General features: G+C 44.9%; 1 protein-coding gene across 1 annotated transcript; it reads right to left on the minus strand.

Moving 5' to 3' along the window:
* Window positions 1–1,602: 1,602 nt before the first annotated feature.
* LOC119464175 (uncharacterized) lies at window positions 1,603–16,979 on the minus strand. Its single transcript, XM_037725032.2, has 8 exons — window positions 16,012–16,979; window positions 13,998–14,052; window positions 11,011–11,154; window positions 8,512–8,723; window positions 6,617–6,723; window positions 6,101–6,201; window positions 4,533–4,667; window positions 1,603–2,600 (listed from the first exon to the last, which is right to left on the minus strand). Exons 1-8 carry the CDS (start codon window positions 16,829–16,831, stop codon window positions 2,504–2,506), a joined length of 1,671 nt encoding a protein of 556 aa, XP_037580960.2. The 5' UTR covers window positions 16,832–16,979; the 3' UTR covers window positions 1,603–2,503.
* Window positions 16,980–18,518: the final 1,539 nt, after the last annotated feature.

Raw genomic sequence — 18,518 nt, forward strand, 5'->3', positions numbered from 1 at the left:
AACTTGCTGGTCGAAACCTGCCGAGCTGCTGCTGACGCCACCCGCGTTTCCCCAGCGCGAACGCAGGACACGGGGACACGGGGAAACGCGGGCGGCGTCGGCAGCAGCTCCGCACGTTGCCTCATTGGTGCTGCTACAATTTCTTTCTCTCTCTATCTTGCTCTCATTTTCTCTTTCCCTCTCCCAAGCATTGCGAGTACCGCGCGCATGCTCTCCTTAATGTCCCATGTCAAGGCACGGAGAGGAGGCGAGGTGGTTGCTGGGCAACGCAGTGAAGTCATATTTTTGCGGCAGGCGACAGTTTTTACAGTTAGCTAGAACAGCTTCGCTGTTCAAAGAAAAACGAGCAAACAAATCGCAGGGGTACTGGAGGCCAAAGAAATTTGCACTTTCTATTTGCCCCGCATTACGCTCTTCGCACTGAACAACGTGGGGTTCACCAGCCTTCAGCATCCCGTGCGATTTTTTTCTAGTTCTCTTTCTTTTTTTACAGCGAAGCTGTTGGCCTTTAGTTGGTCAGAATTTTTCATGTCCGTGTGCTCACACAAAAATGTGGGCCGATCACGGAGATAGTGCAAAGCGGGAAGCACGCAAGTGTGCTGCTTCTCTCAAATGAAGTGCACTTCCACGTTTGCTTCATATGTTATAAATTACACACCTTTGCGAATTGCCAACGAAGTGTTCAATCTCCACGAGACGAAATAACCTTTTGGGGTAGTCGCAATTTTCTTAATTGTCGAGTAGCATACAAAAATCACGCGTACGTAGCAGTTTAAGTAACTGCAGCCTCGGCAAAGGCAAATGACAAGACAGCAAAGTACCCGAAGTTTCAACATTGCAACCATTTAGTTGCATTCCTTTCCTGTCTGTTTTCCTGCACAGATTTCCCGATGCATCTTACCTTACCTAGCTGCTTATTAAATTTGACATGTCAAACGTGCAAGATATCGTAATGAATTTTCTACGATAGCATGGTATTTACCTCCGTGGCTAGAATAAACAGCGCCATCAATTTTTTTTCCGAATATTTCATGCACATTAAGTTATCTTTTCTCTGATGGAGAAATCTTTTTTTTTGTGCTCCACGGAAACCAATAAACCTTGAATATCTTGCGGAACTTGTATCCTAACTGCACCTGTATTAACCCTTGCTTAGAACGGTAATTAACAGGCTGAGTGTATCGTGGCACAGTGACAACACACCGTCCCGGACCGTCATGTAAAACTCTTGCAAGAATGCGAAAAGCAGGCACAAAGCCTGTTCTTACGTAGATAAAACAGTACATGACACGTTAAAGAAAAGCAAATCGAAACTGGCAATGAAGTCAGCCAGTTGCATCCCTTCCCATGAATGATTGCATCCGTTAAGTATAAATGGTTCTTGCATGTCCACAGCTGATCAAGTATGCAGAAATATCTATGCCTGTGTGTAAACCCATATAACAATATCCTTTGTCATTGCTACCGTCATAAGTAATGAAGTACCATGCTATTTGCAAGAAAATTTCACCCTAGAATTTTAGAAGGAACTTCTACATTTTAAGTACTATACACAAATGCATCAACAAAAATCGAGAAGGAACATTACTAAATAGTATGCTATGTACAAGAATATAACTTTATTGAATACTGTACAGCTCTTAATGATGCAGACTACATCGCAGTACACAAGAAGCACTTTGTCGATTAAAACTCATGCAAATAGTTCCCGTGTATGATGATTAAAAAGTATGAATGTAGTAAACAGCCAGAGTCATACAAAAATTAACCAGGGGTAGTGTTCTTGGCGACTTATCTTCAGAATAGCTAATACAATGGCAGAAGCCTGCATAGTGCACTTCCCAATAAACATTTAAAGATGATGTATATTTACATATGAAGCTGTCACACGGCACAGAAGTGATAATGATAGTGAATGATAATGAAGGGCCTATTGGCGATCTTCAAAATTGTCATAGCCACAGGTGTCAATTTCACCAAGCAATTGCCATTTTCTGTATTTAACAACTGAAGACAGCTGTTCCTGAAACATATGGCATTGGTTGCGATGGTGACCAGATTGTGTTGAGTAGCTGGCCAGTCGTGTAATAACCAGTCGCGAATGTGCAGGTTCTGTTGCATAATACATCAGACTGGTGTTAATTGCATCGTAGTCCAGGTAAAAATGCACGATTCATTTAAAAAACAAAGCACAAATATAAAATACACGTGTTGTGCACTATTGAAAATGTGCACCCATGGTCAATTCAAATTTCACACGGGAAGATTAAAACTTTACAATAAAACACTCGTACTGTACAAGAAAGAAAAAAGGAAGCAACTACACAGGACTTCAAATTATACACAGTTGCGGCAAATAATAAATAGCATGCGAAAATTCACGGAGCTATAAGCCTCTGCTACCTGCCAGTTTTGTAAGACACAGCTGAAGGACACAGCCATCAAGACACTTCATTTAGGAAATCCGAACCAGTTTGCAAGTCTGGTTGACAACTTCTGACAATCATTTCCCCAAGAAGTCCTCAATCTCGTCGACCAGTCGAACCAGGTATTTGGGACCAGGGTTGACGCGTGCGGTGATCCGCCGTAGCTTCTCCGTCCTGCAGATTTGCGGAAGTTCCAAACAGTGCAAGCTGAAGCAATGAGCTAGACACAGTCCAGCTTCGATATAGCAAATAGATATGCTGTCCACATTTGCGGACAGACTCGTTTTTGCCAGTTCTGTCGAGTGGTGGCCACGAAAGAGTAGCAGACATGCTTCGGGTGAATCGAACTCCCTGCATACTCAATGTGCTATGCCCATTACTACAAACAACCACTTTGTTGAAGGTAACACCACCATGTTTGATGGAACGTTTGACATGCCGCGTTTCAGCATCCGTACAAAATGCATGCAGCCAGTAATTTAACTGCACATGTGTTTCAAGTGTGCAGTCCAATTTTGATGCAGAAACTGTACATTCCTGAAGGCACAACACACGCACAATGGGTGTTTCAGCGAACACTGTCAAAAATGTTTTAAGGTTGCCTGTTGCAGAAAGCACAATCCTAGTTCATGGGCTGGTGTTAAGAAAGTAACTGGAATGCCAATGCATTTCACGGCAAAGTTCGGCAATTAATATCTTGAAACTGGTGTCATCCTGAGAATTCGTTCCAAGTGGATCTGCCTGGGAACTCCACAGCTAGAATTTGTAAATTGCAATAAGGTAATTAGTCAAAACTTAATGAGTGATTTTTTGTTAGTCAATTAAGCATTTCAATTTTTTGTGCAAGTTATGTCCACCTCTTCGAGTAGACCAGCTCCATGAACTAGAATTGTGCTATCTGCCACAGGCAACCTTTAACTATTTTTGAAAGTGTTCGCTGAAACACCATGTATACTATACGAGTACTCTGCAATTATGACTGAAAATGCACAAAGCATCACCCTACGACCTTGTTTTCTTGCAATGGAGTGTTGAGCATCTTGGAATTAAGTTGTGCAAGTTTGACGCATTCATAGGGAGTCCACTGTTCAAGCCTGTCTGATATAACAAAGTAAATCTAAAATATTTCTTGGCAATATCAGCATGTAAACAAATATTGGATATAACGAATGTATGTTCGCGTCACATGCAACTTCATTATAATTAGGCTAGACTGAACGCAATAGAACAGTTTATGTAAATTAGTGTTAATAGAAAGACACGGAAGAGATGCAAAAGCCCTCCTTTTGGGAAACTGCTATGACAATTTGAATGAAATTAGTATAATTTAACTTCCCCTTAAAAATGCAACAGATTGTTTGAAGCCTTAGATGAGAATTGTGCCTTGATTTGTTATAAAATGCGTCCATAATTCACGAAGAAAATTAAACACCAAATTTACAATTTCGCAAGTTCAAAAAGAAAAGTTCTACGAACGTAGAGTTTCCAAGGCAGAAAAATGTAATAGTATGGAGATTATGTGGAATAGTTGGTCTTGACTCGAGCTTTTAGAAAATTCTTACCTGCAAATTAGTGGCACATCTCAAAACAGTGTACACTACAGCCTTTATCATAATTAACCCAAACACACTTAATCCCTGCAGCAACTTTTTTTAAGGCTGCCATTTTTGCTGTGAACATTGTCTTATATTGTTAAAAAAAAAAAAAGGAGTTATGATAACTGCACACAAAGTGAGTAACCCTGGACCTAAATGTCATGCCACATTTCATCCTCCCATGACGTGGTAGTATGTCACCCAATAACTGCAGAGCATTTATATTATGCAAAAATAGTTGGTGCGTGAAGGTTGCTTCAAAATGGCCTAATCATATGTGGCCATACTCAACACAGTTACAGTTGTGAATTAAAAATCGCAATACACCACATGCTGTCTCCAACAACCCGAGTTGTTGGCAAAGTGCGGGAAAAGCCTTCTATACGTTGCCAAAAATCCAGTCAAACTTTTTTTTCAGTCTTGCTTGACTAATTATTCAGTTTCAAAGAAATTGTTCGATTCGGTTATAAAGTATGGACCAGGAAAGGGTTAAGAAAAGCTCAACACTTACGTAATTACGTCATACTCGTCCGAGTATGGACGCATTGATGGCATGATCACAGCATTCGGGTACGCATCTATGTCGATCGGGAGGTCAAGGTGGAACCAGATTAGGCGGCGAGAGGCAATAATCTGTACCGACAGTCTGCAGTAAAAAAAAAAAAAGGAGGCGAGTAGGAAATTAGCAGATCTATGCAAACTCTTAGCAGGCATACATCAAGAACAGCATCAACTACAAGTGAGCCACTGAAGACTTGCATGCAAGTAAGTGGAACCAAGTTATGTAGACAGAAAGCTTGCTGCCAGGTGGCGCTGCTGTGCCACTAAGCGCTGCCTGCATCCAGCCCATGAGTGTCGCGCAACAAGCATGTAGGTTATGCCGTTAGCTCTACGAGCAGCGAGCACATAGAGCTCCAACACGGTTGCAGCGGCACCCATGCTTTTGGAAGCCAGAGTTTCACGCTTGGTTTCATTATGAGCAGCAGAGTACTCGGTGAAATAAAGCATTGAGTATAGCGAGAAATTGGGTTAGTTGGCGTCTGTTCATCTTGTAATGCACTAAGTACAACTGAGCAACGATAATAACCCCGATGGGATAAAACAGACAAGGACAACAGAGCACAATGCCCTCGTCCGGTGTTTCGCATCACGGTGACAGTTGTACTGTGCGCGATATCCTATCAACTTTTATATGTACTTAGTGCTTCAGTATATCAGGGGCGTGCGAATACCTAATAGCATATTCCACTATTACTAAAGGGAACACCAAATTAGTGTGCCAGCACTGATAACTCAGTTCGTATATGAAGGTCTGGAAAATGTTCTTTTAGCAATGGAATTTCAGTGAAATAGAATTAAGTGCTTTTTTTTCCCCTCTGAAGTTGAATAAACAGCGAAGATGTCCTAAATATCAATGAGGTTTTCAGTTTAATATTGGGCCATACTGTGCTTAATGGCAATCTTCTATTGCTTAGAAAGTTTTGCTTTCCAGTTTCCTCCAGGGAAAGGAGGGTTTTTCCATCTTGATGGCAGGTCGTTTCTGTGGGTTAGCTTGTTAAGGCCAATCTGCGTGATGTCACGTCACATCACGTCACGATCGGAACCGCTTCGCATGGTCATCACTACTGCCACACAGGTCGACGGCGTTCGGCACCGACTGTGAAGAGTTTCAAATAGGGAGGCTATTAAAAAAAAGACCATTGTTTGGCAAGCTTGATTTTTTTCTGATGGACGTGATGGGTACGTCTTTCCAGTGTGGTGCGGAACAGCTTGCAGACACGTCTAGCGACTTGCTCATAACTGGTAGTCAAACCCCGATGTAACACGATGAAAGCAGCAAGTTGAAGCAGTAAAGGCATGGCTCAATACACTTAAGGTCGGAACCCAAGGTAAACACGCATCTAATATTATCAGGCTGAATTCATCACCTCAGCTATGGGAAGAAAAAAAAAATCTTACTATTTCATCCAATTATTCCTGCGACACTTTGCTTGTAAGTGTCGCAGAACACTGAACAGAATGTGCAAACGACAACCAAACCGCAGCTTCATCAACAGCAGAGCCGTAGAAACTACTCACATGGGGTACTCGAAGGCATGGTGGTGGTACTTGGCAATGATGTAGATGTCCCGTGTGAGAGGCCAGTAGCGTGCGAAGAAGCTTCCCACATCTCCCAGAAGCTGCGAAAATGGACCAGCAAGCAGAGTGTTCAAATGAAAACATGACAGGTTGCCACAAAGCTTTCTTACAAGAATTACTGCAGAACTCTGGCATCAGCACAGCTGAACCTACTTATAACGATGCCAGATATAACGATCTATCGGCTATAACAACCACATTTCACGGCATTTACAAATTTTCGTCCCTGCCCATCGAAACTGCATTCAGATACATTTAACATTTTCAAAAACGCCCAATTACAATGAACACTTCGAGTGCACTCTGCTTACCAGGTTCTTCAACGAAAGAATGCACTCGATGCAAAGCGCACTCGAAAGAATGCGATAAGGGACTTTATAAAGCACGGACAGGGAAAAATAATGTTCAGGAAGAACAGAAAACCAACTGTGCCGGAAGTTCACAAGAACTACCAACCTTTCCCAAGCAGTCTGTGGTGGGGTACTTCTTCAGTAGCTCATCTGTCTTGTGCATTTCTTGAAGGCGGTGATTCAACATATACTTGTTGAACTGAGCTTTTGGCCCTGAAAGAGAAGTACAAAATTTTATAAGAAATAATTTTCATTAGCCATAAGAGTCGAGGTAGGCCTTCAAAGAGGGCCGCAAATCAATCAACATGTCATTTCCAACATGTTGGGGGATGAGCAAAACATAAGGCTGCCTGTACACAAAGCAGGGGCTGCATTCTCAGTCAATCCCTTTTAGGAATGCTTTCACTTTTGTTTAATGTCGTATAGCACACGAAGAGTCACTAGCGCGATGGGCATGTTGCCAACTGGCTTAGCCAAAGAGCATTGTTGAAAGCAATAGTATCCCCAGAAGTGATTGATCCAGAACATTGGCCCACCACCATCAGTCATTTTTAAGATTCGTTTAATTCTGGCTGATAGTAGCAAGGTTTGCTGTATTGGACTGACAATGTCATGTCCTAAAAGAAAATTTTTCATTACTTCCTATGTTCATCATAAATGTACAAGTCAATACTGACAGACAGAAAAATTGTGATCGTGTCTGTGGGAAAGAAATGCAAGCATGATGTTTTGAAGGAGCATGAAAATATTTCCATTCGTCTTTCACAGCCCATCGGCGGCTTGCTAACTGTACATGAAATGCTCAATTACACATGCACCTCACAGTTGTTAATATGCAACCACAAGATTGGCATGTTGCAGGCAATCAGCACAATGGCTACGGGCTAGGCAAGCTGCTGACCAAAACATGCAGGCATATCTAGAATGGGCCGTTTCAAACTGCTCTTGCCGAGTGTTATCTGCCACTAGAATAGATATCTTGAGCAGCGAGCAAACTAATGCTTTGTTTGAAGAGTGTGAAGTGATGAGCCACCCGCTTCATCACTTCACAATATTCACGGTACACTAGTGTCACTTCCTTGAAGCAAACAATACGTCTGCCAACACTGAAGTCATGCCGCATCATATTAGGTCCGTTTGCTGCACTTCTTTTACAATCCACGCTCAAGGCACCACCTTCTTAAACCACCATTGCAAACTTCCTTTCGCATAAGTCACAGCTCTGCCTAGCACGTTTACCCGGCCGCTTATGTGCCATGACCACTTCCTTTTTTCCTGATGCAATCATTTATTGGAATGCGCTCCCTGACCGCTTCGTTACCTGTACTGACCGCAAAAAATTTCGTGAATACCTAACAAATCACTTTCAATAACTTTCTGTTCCAGTGTACATCGTTCAAGAGCCCATCATAAATCACTCGGAATAGTCTACCCTTGTCAACCCTTCCACCTAGTAGTTGCTTCTTTGTGTAATTTTTGATTGTTTCAAGTCGTACAAAATCAGCAATATTTCTTTTTTTGTGGTTATTTTGTACGCAACCACCAGTACACGTTTGTATTGCCCGCCTTGTGTAATGCCTTCGCACCTTCCAAGTGATAATAAATTACAAGATCCAAGACAATGTCTGTTTCATTTCAGTTCTGTTATGGTGGAATACCCATTTGTTGGTCATGCTTCATTTCAAACTTTATACAGTGAATGTCCAATTTTTCAGACTCCATGAGATTAGGAAAAGGTCTGGAAAAACATGCACGCAGAAAACACCACTTTATAGATATTTCTCGGATGAATAGGGTCAAGAACGGAGTATCCATGTCACCCATGTTCTCTACAGACGGGCATGCATGCATGTCACACACGTTCAACTCAGCCAGGCTAGCATCTCCAGCATATCACTGAAGCTTGTATCTCTCCTAAGTTCAATGTCACTGGTGTCGATACACAAGATGCTCAACAGGATGACAAGGTTTCAGACAACAGGATGTCAGGATCCAACTTACTACATGCGACTTTATAATGCAGACTCGTAATACGCTTGACACGCCGGCGAACCTCTCCGCTACATGCTGCTCGGGCTAGCGCCAGCTTGTCCTCGGTGTCGGGTAGCTTGACATAGTCACCGAGTTTCATCACCAGCGTGAGACTCCCTTTGATGTAAGTGAAGACTGCTCTGTCTGCTTCCAGATGCCAAACGTGCAGCTGCCACTCTTTCCTGCCGAAAGAAACAGCATGTAGTGACGAACAAGTACAACTACAGATTTAGCGCATGTGGACTCCAAACATTGAGTGGTGAAGAGGACAGGAGACAATTTGAGACAACCATTACAAAAAAAAGGGAAGAAAGAAAGTAAGAAAGGAAGGAAGGCAGAATTTACACAAACAGCAGCAAATGCAAGTAAACAGTAGCAACGAGAAAGGTTTCGACTTGAGAATAACGAGTGTTTTTCCCAACGCACTAGAAGAGGAGAACAGAATGGACACAGACAGACAACAGAACCTCGAACTGACTACCACAACACTCAAGTTTGGCAGAATAATGAAACAGCTTTGGTAATGCTTTAAGATGAAGCTTTAGCTTGGGAACTGCTATTTAAATACATGGTAACGAAGAAATCCTTTTGCTTGACAACTACTGCATTCATTCTAACAAAATTGATGTGCTGCACACTGTTCTAAAGCACTACTTTGCGAGTAGAACTTTTGCAAAACCATGAGAAACATTAAATTCATGTTGTGAGGGCACGCTAGACATGGGGATGTAAAGTGGATGCAAGGGTTGATGGGAAAAAGAGCAGCAAAAGGAACAATGGTCGGCGAGGTTTCAGCGGCAAATGCTCATGCGTGTGTAGTTAGAGCATGCGGGATCGCAATTGTGCAACGGTGGGGAACTGTACTTGGCAACAAATTCCTCTCCGCCTTGGTGCAACAAATAGCAATTTGAGGCAACGTATACCAAATTTGTGCCTTTTAACCCTTTCAGGCATTATGTACACCATTATTTACCTTGTGAACTCGCACCTTTTCCTCCGAGCGCATCACTTTGCGGTTCAAGCCGAATTCTGCACTCTTGTCTTGCAACTGTGGAGTTTGCGCAAGTTGTAACTAACAGGGAATAAACTAGCGTGCAAGGTATTCAGCATGGTGGCCTGCGGTATGGCGGGCCACCAAAAAGCTAGTAGTCTTCTCAGTTGTTCCACCATTTCCAGCGTTGTCAACACAACGTTACCTGTTAACATATAACAATCATGAGAGAGCCAAGACCAAATTACAACACACGCGCACCAAGTGTCCGCTCTGTGCCGGTAGTGTTGTATAGTCACAAGCTTGTTGTACGAAGTGTCATGATGGTAGCACTCGGAACACTCCACATGAAATTGCATGCTGTGCGGAGCAGGACTTAACTTGGCTAGCTAATGTACTGCTCGTATACCAAGCATCTGCTGCGCTGCCTTCATTACAAGGGAACATTACCGACAATGTGCAGCAATGTGCAGACAAACTCCAAGTGAAAATAGATCGAAAAGTGTTGTGGACGTCGACTCAAGTGACGATGAGGATGATGTTGCCAGGGTTGTTAATTCGGTGTTGCACATTCTCATCAAGCTGAAGTGATAAGTATCTTTAGCACTGGAAAATTGTGAAAGGAACCTTTAATGAAACAAGTTGCCTTCTACTTCTGCGTCCACATCTTGCGCCTTTTGTTTCTGGCATTGTCCAGAGTGTGTGGCAATTCTGTTACGAATGCTCATTTTTATCAGGTTTGCAGCAACCACGCCGCAAGAAAAATGGACAGTGGCTCTTCAACAGCACTCGGACAACGAAAATGAGCAGTGCAACAATCTAGTTGCACTACTGATGCGTAAGCTGGTGAGACAGGAAATAGTTCAAAAAACTACATTGAATTCAAATTGAAGTGCCTTTTCTGCCTGTCTAGAGACACATTCGAGGGCCAAGTACGAATACTGGCTTCTCTTGTGGACATGGACATTGTTGCTGCCAATGAATGGCGCAGTTATACAGCGTTTCATTCAGCAGCACGGTCATTTATCCTGGAGCATCGTCTGCTGACATGGCACTGCATAAACTGTCCACCGCTTTGTCGCCATACGACATCGGCACCAACAGGTGCAGAAAGTTCAAGAACTGGGCCTGAACTTTACCTCCACTCTTCAGAACAAACAGCTCCATACAAAGGATGGTAGATATGCACCGCTGAAACAACTGGTGAAATGCCTGAACTAGTTCACTAATAGAACAGACCTACCATACAGAACATCCTAAAAAAGATGACAATACTGTCTTCAGTATTCCTGCAAGAATTCCACACTGCTGCTTAGATTGTGCAACAATCTAGTTGCACTACTGATGCGTAAGCTGGTGAGACAGGAAATAGTTCAAGAAACTACATTGAATTCAAATTGAAGTACTCTCAGTGGACTTTGTTTTCCCCCCTAAAACAAATCCTCGCGGAATAATTGCCGAAATTCAAGTCTACTCACAGAGAGTATGCGGGAATCTCGTGAAAACTCCAGTACAGGGACTCCTTGACGTTTGTGTCGTCGAGGCGGTCGATAATTCCGAGGATGTCGACGTTGGCTGTGAGGTCAAGCTGTGGATCCGGGATTTCGAAGAGTGAACTGTCCCTGCAATGCCAAAAGTCAATATAAATATATGCGAAAAATGGAGTACCTTTGACAGCCTTAAGTCACCGACTTTGCAAAGCAGATATAATGGCACAATGACATCACAACGTAAAGAAGCAGAAGAAACTATTGTGCTTCTGTTGGCTTCACACAATTGCTACCATATCAGAAAAACAAAGAGCCCCTCGGTATCCCTCAATTCTCTTTGCTCATTGCATAGCAAGGCTGAACTCATCCAGCCTGATGTAACCGATTAGATTTTATCAGCCAGCTGCCTGCTCCCAAGTTCACATACTATGCGACGCTTCCAGTTTAAGGATGTTCCAATTGCACTGCCATAGCTACGAATGGCACTGGCTAACACTCCCAGGGCCGGGGTCTAGGACACATGCTTACTCAAAGAAATGTTTGCACTCTTCACTCTAAAAACAGTTGCACCCTTTGGGGTGCATTTTTGCCACACAACAATAATTGTCATCTGTCTTGCTTGCGTTTCCTATCTTGAAAACTCTGCACTTGCTACTTTCCTGTCGAGAACGCTGTGTCACGCTGATAACGCTCTTGTCGTTCGTGACCGAGAAGTGCCGGGCGCACAGCGTTAAAGAAAGGAAAGCCACGCAAGTCAGATGATTATTGTTCTGTGGCAAAAATACGCCTCAAAGGGTGCAACTGTTTTTAGAGTATTGGAGCTCATCTTGTCCCCAAATAATAACCGTCATTACTGCATCTTGTGCACCTTTTTTTTCTATAGCCCTGCAAGCCCTCCCTGCAAGCCCTCCCTCCCTCTATAGCCCTATAGCCCTCGTTTCATACAGGTTACGAACAAACATGCTTACTATCAACGTGGCATAGCCTTCACAGGAAATTGGAGCACAGATATTTCAGTAAAGAAAATGCAGGCAAGCCAGGTGATTATTGTTTGGGGACAAGATACACACCAAAGGGTGCAAACATTTTTTAGTGAACACTTAAAGCAGAGACAGCTGCTGCTGTAGCGGGATTGGTAGAACATTACACAGGTCATGCAGAGGTTGTGGGTTTGACCCCCCACCAGCAGCAAATTGACTTCCATATCCTATATTTTTAGAGTAATTACCCCTTTGAGGACAAGACGAAAATACCTGAAGGAAATGTTTATGTTACGTCGAAATGAGCAAAGTGCTGGAAATAGGGATATTTAAAGTATACATATATTTTGCAGAAACTTCATTACCCATGAGATCAGGCAGACCAATGCAAGCTTTGCCTTAAGCCACCTGAGGCTTGGTGTGTGTACAGGTAGTTCTCATTGAATGTGAAACAGAAGTTTACATCTGTAATGTAAGTGTAGACCGCTTATAACGTAAGTCGTCGGAGTCGCGAATATCCGCACTATAAGCGGTACCGCACTATAACCAAAGCAACAATTTTCAAGGCCCACACATATACAAAACATGTGCACCGAGCCTCCACGCGTATGCGACAGTTGAGGAATGCGGCTAGAACGTTTGCATTCAATTTACAGTCGAATCTCGTTAATTAGAACCAAATCACACGGCGGCGCCTCCGACCGGCATTGCTCAGGCACCGCCATAGAGTAAAAGCTTAGGAGAGACCCCTCAATGTCGCGCGCGAACAAAAAGAAGAAAGAAAGAAAGAAAGAAAGAAAGAAAAACGTGGCGGAAATTTCACCCTCTCTCAAATGGCAAGGTCGCCGATTCTGCGTTGCGCCGGAACATGCGTGTACGTGCCGACGTCTCAGCCACGCTACCGTAGCCACGCGTAGAAAATGGCAGTGAACCCTTCTTTCTCCTTTATGCTTCTTCTACTTTCTAGTCACGTGCTGACCTTGCACGCTGCGGCTACGGCGCAGAGGGAAGCAGCGGCGCTGTCCCAGGCCGACCAGCGAAACTGCCCACGCCGGCGAATGCCCAGCTTCCCGATAATGGCAGAAAACGAAACTTCGGGGAGCTGGCGCCGGGCCGGCTGGAGCGGCGACGCCTGAATGGCAGCGGGCGCGCACGGTGACTCCCTAGTAGCTCCCTCGAAAGGGAGGGAGCTACTAGGGAGGGCGAGGGGAGCCACCGAAGCGGCGGAGTTGCCGAGGCGAAATCCGCTTCCCTGCCACCCTCCTCCCTCACATTCCACAGTCTCCACGTGCGCCCTTCGCCGTGCTGTGCCGGCACCGCCTGCTCCCTTAAGTTTCGTTTACTGCCGTTATCGTGAAGCGAGCGTTGGCCGGCATTGGCAGTTTCGTGGCCCTCGCTCGCTATGCGCGCCATGATATTTCACGACTCGCACTCAAGATTCTGGTTTTAGCCTCACTGGCTGTTCGTTCGCACCACGTGCCCTTCTCCACTTTGTCTCCCTTCCTCGAGCACTCCTTGGGGCGCCCGTGTGAGGGGAGCGTTAAGCCGTCTCCGCTGACTTCCGTACTCCCAGGCAGCCGCACTGTAACCGGTATTTCGTTTCCCGCAACTGCACTATAAGCGATACGTGTATACATGGAGTGCTATGGGAAAATTAACGGGAGTCTGAAAAGACCTGCACTATATCCGGTCCTGCACTATAAGCGGTTACGTTATAAGTGGTCTATACTGTAGATGAAATGCAGAGTAATCAGTGCTGGCATAACTAATCTGGTGTTCCCTATAAAGGTAGGTCATACTGTATATTCATTTCTATGTACCTAAGTGACTGATAGCTCGCTACATTCTTGCTATACAATGCTAAGAGACTCCCAAGCATGTGCAGCACCGTATATTCTTGCCCAGAATAGGTAAACATTAAATGGCGAGAAATTCCGATATTCAACTTTTTTTTTTCTATTCGCACATCCGTAAAAGAATGTAATAGGGACTTACGAGTCCGCATCCTTTTCCGCTGACGAGGCTGCCAAAGCTTCTTCAGCAGGGGTGCCTAAAGAAAAAGGCAAGGTTATTGTGAATGAAGTCTCAGCTCACCGAGATCACTTGGTGATGAGCGAGCTTTAGGGAACATTAGAGAGAAACACTAAATCAGTTTTTACTAATTATTTCAAAACTCTTATTAATTTTGTAGCAAGTGGTTCCTCAGAAGTGGGAGTGTGTGAATATTTCAAACTTTAGAAAAGCAAATCGAATATTGTCCCATTTCATTCGGCCCTTAAGTCGAATAGTCACTATTTGTAAATACGAATACTTCATAATCAACTCTGTCAAACATGGAATCAAAACATGAAACGATAGATTTCATCCCCACGGCCATAGCAGGTGTAAAATGCGAGAAGCTGCGTTGTGGAGCAGGCTTTGCCACTCAGGGAGCCAAACTTGACAGGGTAAACCACGATCATCGCACTGCAAAAAGTTTTACTGATGATGTATGGTGTTCAATGGCGCAAGGGCCAGGTATGGCCAAAGAGCGCCAGGCCAGTGTTAATAAGTTGACAATGGAGCAATGAGTTGCGAAAGGTAGATGTGTCGTGGCTGTAAAAGGGCCTAAAAACAGTTGCTGTAAAATGCGTAAAATATATATGTAATAAAATTATGGCAATGGCTAATGAGGTGCACTATGAATGCAAAACGTTTTAGGTAGCCACACAAACTGCACATTTGTTCCAAATACATTTGTGCTTTTAATGAGTGAGACTTCATAATGCGCAATGTAATGACAGAAACTTGCCAATATTAATACTAGAATGTGAAAATTGTTTTCTGTTCCTAATTCTAAAACCATTAAAAAAGTATTCCATAAACCTGCCAACATTAAATGTAAAAAGCACTACCATCGAAGCAAAAAAAAAAAAAACTAAAATTTAGCTAGAAATATTGAACTTTTGAACGCAAGATGTACACTGTTGATCAAAAAATAATTTGGCAACTGCTTTACAGAGATTTTGTCAAAGCTTGCACACCTATGCATTTGTAGCAAAAATCATCCGAGTAACAGAAAAACAAAGGTTCAAGATATTTATTCATAAAATATTCAGGTAACGGCAGCCAAATATTTTGCCTGCCGTTTTACAAGTGGCATTGGTGCCAGTAAATCTGAATAACTGAGCGGGTCCAAAAATTCTGATCAACAGAATGCTAATATGGTTGTCGAGCAATTTTCCAAGCCAGTTTTGTCCTTGCAGGACACCTATAAAAACAGTGAAATTATTGGCATCATTATGACAATCTCGAAGAACCACTAGAGATCAGACATTTTAATAGAAAATTGTAAAAGTTGTCAGACATCCATGTTCTATTCGTACTCTATTCGAATTGACAAAAAAAAAAATTTGCCGTGTTTCAATGCAGTTATACCAAGTTTGTCAAGCGATAGCACGGTATTGATTGCTTTGGGAAAGGACACAGATGCTGGTCGGCGCCATCAGCAACTACCGCATCTACAACTGCACCACAAGACAACACACAGACGCTGCTCGGCGCGGCAGCAGCAGTGAGCAAATTGACCTTCATGCTACGTCTCCCTTCAACGCAAACTAAGCGTCGAAAGCACAGCGCATAAGAAGCTACCAGCACTCGGCGCACTTTTAAACATCGCAGATCGCTTTCAAGATATGGCTGCCCACGCAGCGTACGCAGCAGCTGCCGGTTGTGGCAGGCTAAGTCCCAGTTTGATCTTGGCTGAGCTTGAAGGTCAGATTTACAGAACGAGGCGTTTTCTGGGTGTGCACCTGCAGTAGTAGAGCTATCGCTCTAAAATTCACTATTTGCACACTCCTACTTAGAAGAGAGAATAGGGACGAAATTTCCATTTTCTCAATTTCCTGCCGAAACATCAGCGCCAGTACACCAACATGACATTGATTTCATAGCAACTTGTCGCACTTGGGCCATTGGCTAAAGGAGTCCTTAAAATGAACTAGTGAATGAATGTGGAAAACTTTATTACCATTTACGTTGTCCGATTTCAGAGAGGGTCGTGCTTGCACAGGACTCAGGGTAGCCAGGGAAAAGTCGCCCGACAACACTAAGTCCTCTGGCAACGCTAAGCCCTCTGGCCACTTCAATGGAGCCAGAGGACTCTGGCTGTCTTTAGGACTTGAGCTGGCCACGGGAGATGGAGGTAGGCTTCGTAGCTTTGGTCTGTGCGAAAAAACAGACCGCAAGATGTCCATCTCCGTACTTGTCGATTCAGTTCTTTGCTGCACTGGTTTGCGAGCGCTTGCGTCACCAGCAGCTGCCTTTCGCACCGACTTGGCCGCACTACGCCCCTCCTGTAACAATCTCTGCCGCTTTTTGCCGGTCGATGCGGGAGAGCAGAGGTGGCGCTTGGAGCCGCCGTCTTTCACACCCGCCTGTGCCGGACGCCTTTTCTTTGCCGTTGACTTGCACTTGTCCGACGACTTTGAGGAAGGTGTCAACGGCTTGCTCCTCTTTTTCGCAGAAGAGGAGTAAAACATGTTGGCCGGAATGCAGACACCAGTACCTGGAGCCACCGCCGCTCCACTGGGGTGCTCCCCAACTTCCGCACGACACACCGGCTGGTCGGCAACCTCATTGCTCCTGGAGGGATGTAAACTGTCCACAGAGGAGGTCGTTGGACTGTTTGTGACGAGCGATGGTTCCGAGACGTCTATCAGCATCTCTAAGTTGTTGGAGTGGCCTCCGGTGGAATGCTGGAGCACATTAGTCAATGGAGCCGACGATGTGTCGTGCAGCTTATGACAGGAGGCACCAGCGCAGTCGGGAAGAGTCTGACAGCGGGACATGTCGGGACGCGGCCTGCTCGAGACGGAGACAGTTGGCACTTTTCGGCAAGCGTCTTCTCTGCAGCTGTCGGCAACAAGACCAACACAGTCGCCTTCCGTACTGTTTTGGAGAGGCCGTGGCCTGATTTCAGTAAATTCCAATTTTTTCCTAGACTTCGAAAGAGTAGCGCTTTGGTCTCTGCAACTGTTGTCTGATTGATCCACTATCACTAGCAGGCTCCTTCACCAAGAGGCGATGGTTTGCCGAGGGACGAGGATCTTCTGGTACAAGAGGTACATCGCTGTTATCTTCATCCACAGTGGTGCCATTGTCAATGCAAATGACTCTGCAGGGTGGAGATGAGACAGCAAATGTGGCGCTGGGCCTTGCATTGTTTGCAGAAGACACTAGAAACGTCGCACTCTTCCGGGCGGGTTCAATGTTGAGCTGACATGCCGACAAGCTTGCACCGTCACGCTGGGTGCCAGGAACAGAGGTAGCATTAAGACCGGTCGCAGGTGAACCGGTAGTGGCGTTTGGTTGCGGACACCTGTCTACCGTTGTTGTCGAAGTCGCCGTAGTGTTTTCCTCGAGAGCAGTATCAAGGTGCTTGGGCACTGACCCGAGGTTCACTTCGGAGATGCCAGTGCTCGTAGCTGTCACAAGCAAACTTTTCTTGGAAGACGAAAGACCGGCAGCAGCTTGGTCTTGTCGGACATCCTCATATGGTGCCACCATCTTGTCAGGATTTGATCCAACCTCACCATTATTCATTAAATGCTGGCCTCGATCCCTCGCAAGATGTGAACGACTGGCACTCCCCAATTGCTGCTGGGCTTTCGTCAGACTTTTAGACCCGCTTGCACCGACGTGCCGTGCACCTGCCTTTTCCTTGGCAACCCTTTCTGGAGAGAACACGTCAGACAAAAGTGACAGTGAGCTGACGTATTCAGAAGCGCCGTCCAGCAGCGCCGTTACGTTGGAAACGTCTACAGCCGAGTCAGTCAAAGAGTTGAACATCTCAGTCGCAGCAGTCAGGTCCATCTTCGAAGCAGCTTTACGGCTTTTTGACATCGACGATGGCACTACACTTGCTATTCTTGTTGGGCCCACTACTCCTTTGAGACTTCTTTTAGCGACAGGGCTTGCAAGATGCTGGTGAGCAATACTATCTTTGCCAGTCAGGACAATGACGGGCAATGCATGAGCATTGAGGCACTTACTTTCAGAGCCCTTTGTGCTCACGTTTGTGCTGCATTTCGAAGGTGTGGGTCTTAAGGGCATTGTGCTTGAAGTCGCACATTCCACACGACACAGCTTGTCTGTCGGTCTGTCTGCTGGAATAACTTTTAAAACTGAAGGACCACTCATTTCACTTGAAACCGGGAGGTCCTGCGACACTGCATCACTGCACTCTGCCACAGATGCAGCAACGCCCACCTCTGACCTGGCAGGTACACGCAGGGAAGCCAGACTGCGGCAGGAATCCATGCCACTCTTGTTCCCGACTGTGGCATTCAAGGAAGCCACGAACTCGTGTGGGTCTTCAGCAGCACAGTCAAGATTTCCATCTCCATCAGCTCCAACATCATCGGGGGCGGTGACGTTCAGTACCTCCACAGGGCTGCTTGCCTGGTGAAGACTATGCTCATCTATGTCCCGACCAGTTCTGCCGGAAACTGCATGCAGTGCATTCTCCTCATTTAG

This window comes from Dermacentor silvarum, chromosome 9 (assembly GCF_013339745.2).
Source record: "Dermacentor silvarum isolate Dsil-2018 chromosome 9, BIME_Dsil_1.4, whole genome shotgun sequence".
NCBI lineage: Eukaryota > Metazoa > Arthropoda > Arachnida > Ixodida > Ixodidae > Dermacentor > Dermacentor silvarum.

Excerpts from the sequence above, each read along its gene's own strand:
- LOC119464175 (XM_037725032.2), bottom strand. The coding sequence starts at position 16,831 with ATGTCCCGCTGTCAGACTCTTCCCGACTGCGCTGGTGCCTCCTGTCAT. Across the intron at positions 14,053-16,011 it reads GAAATCGGACAACGTAAATG|GCACCCCTGCTGAAGAAGCT; the intron begins GTAATAAAGTTT and ends CTTTTTCTTTAG. Across the intron at positions 6,202-6,616 it reads CCACAGACTGCTTGGGAAAG|CTTCTGGGAGATGTGGGAAG; the intron begins GTTGGTAGTTCT and ends CCATTTTCGCAG.